This window comes from Bidens hawaiensis, unplaced genomic scaffold, assembly GCF_021521415.1.
Source record: "Bidens hawaiensis isolate Kalapana, Puna unplaced genomic scaffold, B.hawaiensis_p1.1 tig00000190_1, whole genome shotgun sequence".
Taxonomy (NCBI): Eukaryota; Viridiplantae; Streptophyta; class Magnoliopsida; order Asterales; family Asteraceae; genus Bidens; species Bidens hawaiensis.
The window spans coordinates 1,638,963-1,648,781 of NW_027491020.1; the positions used below are offsets into that span (position 1 = coordinate 1,638,963).

At 38.1% G+C, this 9,819-nt stretch overlaps 1 protein-coding gene across 4 annotated transcripts; it reads left to right on the plus strand.

The window, feature by feature from the left end:
• Positions 1-4,231: 4,231 nt before the first annotated feature.
• On the plus strand, positions 4,232-8,371 carry LOC143594371 (translocase of chloroplast 120, chloroplastic-like). Of its 4 annotated transcripts, none has more exons than XM_077073782.1 (3): positions 4,232-4,543; positions 4,614-5,378; positions 5,424-8,371. In XM_077073782.1, the coding sequence occupies exons 1-3, from the start codon at positions 4,232-4,234 to the stop codon at positions 8,301-8,303; spliced, it is 3,957 nt and encodes a 1,318-aa protein (XP_076929897.1). In that variant the 3' UTR covers positions 8,304-8,371. The 4 variants fall into 4 exon arrangements, with proteins under 4 accessions (XP_076929897.1, XP_076929933.1, XP_076929971.1 ...); XM_077073818.1 differs by having other exon boundaries at positions 4,614-5,219; positions 5,265-8,371; XM_077073856.1 differs by having other exon boundaries at positions 4,232-4,414; positions 4,493-4,543; positions 4,614-8,371.
• The last annotated feature ends 1,448 nt before the right edge of the window (positions 8,372-9,819 follow it).

A 9,819-nucleotide genomic window follows, 5' to 3' on the forward strand; every position in this document is an offset into this window, starting at 1 on the left:
AACCTACGTTCACTATTTTTAGAGTACTATGATATGCAAGGGAGTAATTCAACATTCACGGTGTCGAGAGTTGGGTTTAAACCTTGAACTTTGATGCGAGTCGAGGGTTACGTTCTCAAACTTTTGTTTGTGATTCCCACTACGCCTTAGCTCGGTTTCGTGCACTATATGATCGGCTTGAATGCGTCCAAAATAGAGTATTTTAATGTGATGGATTAAATATAATTTTCATTTCTTTATAGTTTCGAATAACAATATGCGTTTAGTTGTCTAAATGCGAATCATGTATTAACAAGTAATGTTTGATTCAATATATAATTCCATTAGTCATGAAATTAAGATTTCAAGGATTCAAAATGAAAGATTTGACGATTACACGGGATTAAATTAGTAATACAACGAACTGGAAAGTACATGTATTACAAATGGATTAGGTCAAAATTTCCGACAGGATTTGGGGTAACTTTTGGGTTTGTTGTTTGATAAGATATGAATGAAACCATGGATATAAAAGGTTGAGGAGATGGGAAAGATGAATAAAAATGGTTGGTAAGATATGAAGAAGGAGACGGAGATTAGGTTGGTGGTGGAGATGATGAAGATGTTGAAGTTGAAGATGGTGGTGAAGAAACTCCAATGGTGATTTTGATTCCAGATTTTGATTTATTATTATTATTGTTGTTGTTATTGTTGTTGTTAAAGATAGTGAATGAGATGGATGAATGCAAGTTAGGGAAGTGAGAGAGTGGTGGCTGATGAGAAGAGAGAGTGCAGGTTGTGAGATGATGATGAAGATAATCCATCTTTATCTTCTTCTTCTTCTTCTTATTATTATTATTATTATTATTATTATTATTATTGTTATTATTATTATTATTATTAAAGTATCCTTGAAACTAAATGTTCAACCAACAATCAATTTAAGAACATGGGTTCAATAAGCACAACCAATGGCTTCTATCGGCATTCTGAAAAGGACATGGGTTTAATACGCGTAATTTAAGAATCAGTGGTTCAAAATGCGCCCGCCCACAATACACAAGGAGACAAAGCATAATTTCTCTAAAATATATTTAGCTATTCATAAAAGAAACAAAAGATACATGAATTTTTACACATTTTATTTGTTACTTTTAATGACATTATTTTAAAAAAAAAAAAATAAGTAAAGATACAAATTATATATGAATAAACGGGTATGGTTACCGAGCCAATACTAAATTCGGTGTCGTCGGTATTAATTCGATACCAACTTTTTGAGTTTTCAGTACCGTTACAAAACCAATATCAAGTTTTTAGAAAACTAGAATTTTCGGTATTCGTACAGACCATCGATAATGCTTGATACCGCTTCAGTACCTAGCTAATCCCTATCTTATAGTTATGGTTTCATAATAAACAAAAATACAATATTTATTCTAGTGTACATTTAGGTGCTGTTTGTTTTTTAAGACAATAAATGTCTGCAGTATTTCATTTGATATAATGTCTGCAACGGAAGATGTGGTCCGAAGGTTTGCAATATGAAAATATATTATACTGTTTGTTTTATAAACTGAATATCGTCTGCATAGGTTGAAAATTAGTTACCTATTATATATATTACAGTAGATAAAAGTCATTTAACGTTTGTAGACTGCTAAAATAATTGGTAGTGGCGTACGACTATGGAAGTGGGTGGTGGTAGATGATTGTGGTAGGCGGTGAACGGTGGGTGGTGGACGGGCATGGTGGCCAACAATGGGTGGTGGTGGTGGGTGTTGGACTATGGTGGTGGTGGATGGTTGTGGCGGGTGGTGGTGGCGGCGGACGGTGGGTGGTGGCGGTGGCGGGTGGTGGTGGATAATGGTGGCGGTGGACGGTGGGTGGTGGCGGTGGCGGGTGGTGGTGGATAGTGGTGGCGGTGGACGGTGAATGGTGGCGGTGGTGGATGGTGGTGGCAGGTGGTGGTGGTGGTAGTGGACGGTGGTTGTGGCCGACGGGGGTGGTGGTGGTGATGGACGGTGGTGGTGGTGGGTGGTTGACGGTGGTGGTGGTGAGTGGTTGAAGGTGGTGGTGGCTGACGGCGGACAGTGTGTGGTGGTGGTGGCGGCGGACAGTGGGCGGTGGACGGTGGTGGTGGAGGCAGACGGTGGATGGTGGAGGTGGTGGCGGACGGTGGGTGGAGGTGGTGGCGGACGGTGGGTGTTGGTATGATGTTAAGAAGTGTGAAGATGATGATATTAGCTTATTTTTTAATATCATAAAAGCAGTTTTCAGATCTTTTTTTTAAAACAAACAGTCTTCAAAAGCGTATGTATGCGCGCCCATAGACATAGGCTACTTGAAGACCTTATAAGCAAAAACAAACACAACCTTAATGTCTTAAAATAAATAACATAATTCTTAACTAATTAAAACAAACAAATAACCGTAGCCAATAATAACATCCCATTAAAACATAGGATTAGGAATAGTGTGAAGAAGGTGACCATTCATGTATAGATATAAACGAAAAATACTAAAACACTAATAAGATCATTTGGTGTGAGCTAATAAGTACGTGTTAGTTAAAATCACGTCACTGTCACGTAGATAATTGAGTTCTAACTATTCATTTGTAGGTTAACATAGATTAAGGGTGTGTTTCGGATTGCTTATTTAAGAAAAAAAAAGCACTTTTTGTTAAAATGATTTATTAACTTATAAATTTTTTAAAAGAAGTTTTTAAAAAAGTGTTTGGATTAGCATATGTGTTGAAGAAAACCAAAATGACATTTTTTAAAAAGAGTGTAACGGGTTTTGAGGATTAAAGGGGTGTAATAGGTAAATCAAACTCTTTAAATTAATAAGTTACAAATTCATAACTTTTCAAAACACATTTATTTTGCCTTCTCCATAAGTTAAAATCCATAAGGTCTTATGGTTTGTCAAACACCTTATACACCTTATTAACTTTCCAAAAAATTTATAAGTTATAAGATGATTAAAATAAAGAATCCCAAGCACCCCCTAAATAAAACAAAATAGTTTGATTTGTTGTTCTAGGGTGGACCCTCCCACGATATGCTGAAGATGACGTTAAAGGGCTATCTCCCTTGACGCTCACTTTAACTCACCGGGCACAATGTTAAGCATTTACAGGGCTGATGTGGCCCTCCCTTGACCCCTCCCTCCTAGTGGACCACAACAGTCTAATAGTAATGAACTATCGATAAGAAGTAATGCTATAATAAATAACAGTGATGGTAGTCGAAGAGAAAAGAAAAAAGATGACATATAAAGGATAACAAAACATATAGACCTTAACCTCCATCCAATGTTTATATACCCCTAAAAATCTCAATCGGCACCACGAAACACTAGGAGATAATTAGTGACAAAGGTAGAACAAATCTTTAATCTCAAAAGATCCATAACATTGTCCAATTTTATGTGCCCACACATCGACTCTAGGATATCATCTATCTTATCTTTAACTTTCATGCTTATTCCATTTTAGTGGCTATTAATCATTTCTGTATAATATAACTCCCAAACAACAATCCTACATAAACCTCCCTTCTAATCATGTTTTAAAAAGCTAGTGTCACAAAACTTTCAAGACTACTCTCCACTTGTACAACATACTTAAACACACACGTTAATTTATCTTCAATTAACTACACAAATGTGATTAACTTGACTTTAAGTATGTAACATCATACTTCTAATTTTTTGTAATTTTTTTTTTTGCTAAAACTTATATTTATTAAATAAATAAAACATATGCTAAAATGGAACAAGATCCTGTTAACTTAGGTAATAATACTAATACTAGTTAATTACTCTAAATAAAAAAATAAATAAAATACTCGAAAGTTTAGATAATATCTTCTTCACCAAGGATGAATCTACTCAAGCATTATCCACCGTACGATCTCATACAAACACACACTACTGGTTAGGTGCATATAGCTTCAAGAGCGACGCAAATTCAATTCTCTGATTTTATTTACTCAACGTCAATCGCACCTTCAGGTATTGCTTCTGCATATTTAATTTGATTCGCTAAACCCTAGCTTAAGTTTGTACTAGCTTGTTGAAGTAATATAATATAGTATAGATCTCTTTGTAGTTTGCTTCACTTGTTTGATTGTATAGTTATTGATGTTTAGTTAAGTGTTATATGTGTGCGGTTGGTTATTATTATTATTATTATTTTATCTAATATAGGGTTTATTTAGGGATCCAGGTTTTGAAGTAGGTTGTGATGGAAAATGGTGTGAGTAAGGTGGAGTTGAAAGTAGAGGATGTTGATAGGGTGGATGTTAATGGAAGGAATGAAGGTTTTGATGATGGTAGAAAGGATAAAAGTGATGAGAGTGGTGGTTCTTTAGAGTTAGATAGGGCGGAGAAGTTAGGAGATGCGGCCGAGGGTTGTGGGATTGAAACGGTTGTGGAAAAGGCTGATGTTGATCCTGTTAGAAAGGATAAAAGTGAAGAGAATGGTGTTTCGTTACGGTTAGATGAGGGAGCAGAGAAGGCTGATGTTGAGTCTGTTGAAGAGGTTGTATCTATGAAGGTAAGCTTATTATTGTTTGTTTATTTTATGAAAAAGAAGTTTTTATTTTATTATTTGGTGATGCGTGCAGGTGATTGATGAAGAGAGTACATCTGATAATACAACCGGGGATCAATCGGTTGTAGTAAATAATAACGAGCCTGTGGACCGTGATGAACCTGAGGAAAAACTGGTCAATATCACAGATGTTAAGGAGGAGATAAATGCATCTGACAGTACTGCAAGCAATCAGTCGGGTGGATCTGAAGCTGATGAGGCCGTGAATGATGATAAAAGTGAGGAAAAAGAGACCGGCTTGTTGCAAGTAGTTAATGAAGATAGTAGGTCTGATAATACTGCAAAAGATCAACCTGTTGTAGTAGATAATAATGGGCTTGTGGACTGTGATGAACCTGAGGAAAAACTTCTCAATACCACTGATGTTAATGAGATAACTGCATCTGACCGTACTGCAAACAATCAGCCAAGTAGATGTGAAGCTGATGAGGCCAAGAATGATGATAATAGCGAAGAAAAAGTGACCGACTTGTTGAAGGTAACTGATGGAGAAAGTAGTTCTGATAATACTGCAAAAGATCAAGTTAGTGAGTTGGAAATTGACGGGTCAGCGGTTGGTGAAAAAGATGAGCAGAATTTATTGGGAGATAATGGGATCATAGGCAGTGAGGTAAATGAGGTTCAAAAGGCATCTAATGCAGATTTATCAGAAGATGCTCACGAGGTTAACAAGATGCTAGATGGTGAGTTGGAAACTGATGTGTCGACGGTTGGTGAAAAGGATGAGCAGAATGTATTTGGAGATAATGGGAGGAGCATAGACAGTGAGGTAAATGAGGTTCAAAAGGTATCTAATGCAGATTCATCAGAAGATGCACACGAGGTTAACAAGAAGCTAGATGGTGAGTTGGAAATTGATGTGTCGACGGTTGGTGAAAAGGATGAGAAGAATGTATTTGGAGATAATGGGAGCATAGACAATGAGGTAATTGAGGTTCAAAAGGCATCTAATGCAGATTCATCAGAAGATGCTCACGAGGTTAACAAGAAGCCGGATACTGTAAATTTAGAAACATCTAAAAATGTAGTTTCAGACCGTGTTGATTTGGATGAACCAGTGATTCATGAAGGTGTCAATGGAGATTCCATGAGTCTCAAAACACAGCTAGATGTGAATGAAAAAGGTAATCTGGTTACTGAAAGTAAAGAAGCACCAACAGTTGGACAAATCCAAGATGCAAAAGAAATTGAAGAAGGAAGTACTTCAGTCACCAATGTGCCCATTAACCATGTGGAAACAACAGTTATTTCCGAGGCTCAAACCAGTAAACCAATTAACCATGAAGTTAAACAAGATACACCAGTGAAGAAAGAACCAGAATTGAAACCTGTTATAGGTGTTTCTTTATCTACACAAAAATCTGCAACACCTGATGTAAAACCTAACCCCACTCCCACCCCCAACCCTACCTCCACCCCATCACCAGCCCCAACTCGCCCTGCTGGTCTTGGAAATGGTGCACCGTTACTGGAACCGGCACACCGTGTGGTTCAACCACAGCCAAATGGGAACACTGCTCTACAAAACCAAGTCATTGATGAACCAACGAACGGGGAACCTGATGAAAATGACGAGACACGTGAAAAACTTCAAATGATACGGGTCAAGTTTTTGAGGCTTGCCCGTAGGCTCGGGCAGACCCCTCACAACGTGGTTGTGGCTCAGGTCTTATATAGGTTAGGTTTGGCTGAACAGTTAAGAGGCAGCAATGGGGGTCGTGTTGGTGCTTTTAGCTTTGAACGGGCCAGTGCCATGGCTGAACAGTTAGAAGCAGCCGGTCAAGAACCACTTGAATTCTCATGCACCATCATGGTTCTAGGTAAAACCGGGGTCGGGAAAAGCGCAACCATTAATTCTATATTTGACGAAGTTAAGTTTGGGACCAATGCGTTTCAAACAGGAACTACAAAAGTTCAGGATGTTGTTGGAACCGTGCAGGGTATTAAGGTTCGTGTTATTGACACACCGGGGCTTCTTTCTTCATGGGCTGATCAAAGAAAAAACGAGAAGATTCTTCAGTCGGTTAAACGGTTTATTCAAAAATCACCCCCGGATATTGTTTTGTATCTTGATCGGTTGGATATGCAAAGTCGGGATTTTGGTGATATGCCTCTTTTGAGAACTATAACTGATATATTTGGTCAATCTATATGGTTTAATGCTATTGTGGTCTTGACCCATGCTGCATCGGCCCCACCTGAAGGCCCGAATGGTGTAGCTACTAGCTATGACATGTTTGTGACCCAACGGTCCCATGTGGTCCAGCAAGCCATTCGGCAGGCCGCGGGTGATATGCGGCTCATGAACCCGGTTTCATTAGTGGAAAACCATTCTGCGTGTAGAACGAATCGGGCTGGTCAACGGGTTTTGCCTAACGGTCAAGTTTGGAAGCCACATTTGTTACTACTCTCGTTTGCTTCAAAGATTCTGGTTGAAGCTAATATGCTTTTGAAATTGCAAGACTCGCCACCTGGCAAGCCTTTTGCAGCAAGAGCTCGAGCGCCACCGTTACCGTATATTCTTTCGAATCTGTTACAGTCGAGACCTCAGCTGAAGTTACCTCAGGAGCAGTTTGGTGATGATGATGATGATGTCGATGATGGCTTGGACGAGTCATCTGATGATGAGTCATCAGAATATGATGAGTTACCACCGTTTAAACGGTTGACCTCTTCCCAATTGTCAAAGCTTAGTAAGACTCAGAAGAAATCATATTATGAGGAATTGGAATTAAGGGAAAAGCTCTTTATGAAGAAACAGTTGCAAGAAGAAAAGAAACGAAGAAAAATGATGAAGAAAATGGCAGAAGAAGCTAAGGATTTTCCAACTAATTTAACCGATAATAATGTAGAAGAAGACAGTAACGGTGCTGCTTCGGTTCCGGTCGCTGCTCAAGATATGAATCTACCTGCTTCATTTGATGCAGATAACCCGACCCATCGGTATCGGGTTCTCGAATCAGCTAACCATTGGCTCGTTAGACCCGTACTCGACCCGCATGGTTGGGACCATGATGTTGGTTATGAAGGAATTAATGTGGAACACTTGCTTGCACTCAAAGAAACGATACCTGTATCGTTTACGGGTCAGATTACCAAAGATAAAAAAGATGCTAATCTTCAAATGGAGGTATCAAGTGCATTAAAACATGGTAAGTCAAAGTCAACAACTTTAGCATTGGATATGCAGACTGTTGGAAAAGAAATGTCTTACGCTTTAAGAAGTGAAACCCGGTTTATTAATTACCGAAAAAACAAAGCATCAGCTGGTCTTTCAGCTACTTATTTTGGTGACTCGTTAACCGGGGGCCTGAAATTTGAGGACAAGCTAATAATTAATAAACGAGGGCAGTTAGTGGTGGCGGGAGGAGCGGTTATTGGTCGTGGTGACGTGGCATACGGAGGCAGTTTGGAGGCTACATTAAGAGATAAGGATTACCCCTTGGGTCGGTTTTTGTCAACAATCGGTCTTTCGGTTATGGACTGGCATGGTGACCTGGCACTTGGATGGAATGCACAGTCTCAGATTCCTATCGGTCGGTTTACTAATTTGATCGGTCGTGTTAATTTAAATAATAAGGGTTCGGGTCAAGTTAGTGTTCGTTTGAATAGCTCGGAACAACTTCAGATTGCATTAGCTGCCTTAGTTCCACTTGTCAGTAAGCTATTGGGGTATTATCAAGATCATGATTCTGCATATTAATCACATATTTTTGGACTCGAGAATGAAGAATGTTTTGTGATTTGTGGTGCCGAGTGCAATCTGTTGACCAACATGTGAGTAAAACTTTTATCACTCGCCTTATATCTATCTTTCTTTTATTAATGTGGCAGTTTCTTGCAGATTGGGGTGATCACTGAAATAAAAGCCGAAAAGAAGGGCACACATGTTTGGGAAAGGGTAGTTAAAAATGCACAAAAGGCTGTAGCGCTAGAGCTAGATTACAAGCAAAGTCACCATGCTGCTAGTTTTTTTTTTGATGTTTTTCTCTCTATTTTCTACTTCGTATTTATATAGAGATGCTCTGGTTTAGTTATTGTATCATACGTATTATGAGTATGCGAGTGATGAAGGTCCTGATTTGGTTCAGTGAGAACAGAACTGCAAGATTTGTTTGGCTTAATTGTTTATAGTGAATTTGGGTCTATGGTGGTCTTATGGGTGTTCCTTTTTTATGTTTCATTTTGTTGCCAAAAAGAAGTTTTAGCAATTCTGTTTTAAAGGGGACTTTGTGGGTCGCCGAGTTTGTCGAATGGCTTGGCTGGATGCTGCAGACCTGATTGGTTTGCGCTATTACATCCAATTTGGCATACAATGCTGCAACCATTCTCAAGCCTTCCAACTTTTTACTAGGAAAATCTTCAAATCTTGCTAGAACCTATAAATTAAGAATCACAGAACATGATCACAAAATATTTTTGACAACAATATGCATATTATAAAAACAACTTAAACAAATCTAGATCTGGGTTTCATCAGTAAGTTTTTCCATATGGGACTCCACATGTTTGTTGTTACACCCTAACCATTAACACGTATTTGTTAACTTTAATTAAACGCAAAAATTTGGTCCCAGAAAATTTCTTTCCTTCATAACCTCGTTTAAACTTTTTTTTTCAAACATGTCATTGACTCAATCTGTAATAAAACGTGATCTCATAATTCATATTCATAACCATTACTTGAACAAAACAATAAACGAAAACTATACAAATTGACATTTCAGTTCCATAATGTGAATATACGTGTTCCGTCCCGAGCACTTGATCTTCAAATCCAAACTCATCCATGATACTCATCAATAGTATTACCTAACTTATTAAAATACCACAAATTAGCAAGTATTCCAAGCACTTCGTAAGGCTTAATAGATAGAAGATAACAAGTAAAAACCAAGTTTTCATGTTTGATTCAAGTGCATACAAATATTCATACTTAACAATCTGTATAATATATTAATCATGTGCAGCCCTTAACTGCACAGCTGCTGAACATGACTCATTTGAGCACTTTACAATCTTATTTAGCTTTTGATGTTCAAACATAAATTGCAGTAAACTCAAGGAGCTTTCCGAGCATATATGACACGCTTCTACCGGATTTTTCTATGATTTTACACGATTTATCAAAGAACAGGACCGAAGCATAAATAGTTTCAATCAGCATGTTGTATATTCCGATTTGTCATTTTAATGTATTGTTTTGGCCCACTTTAAAT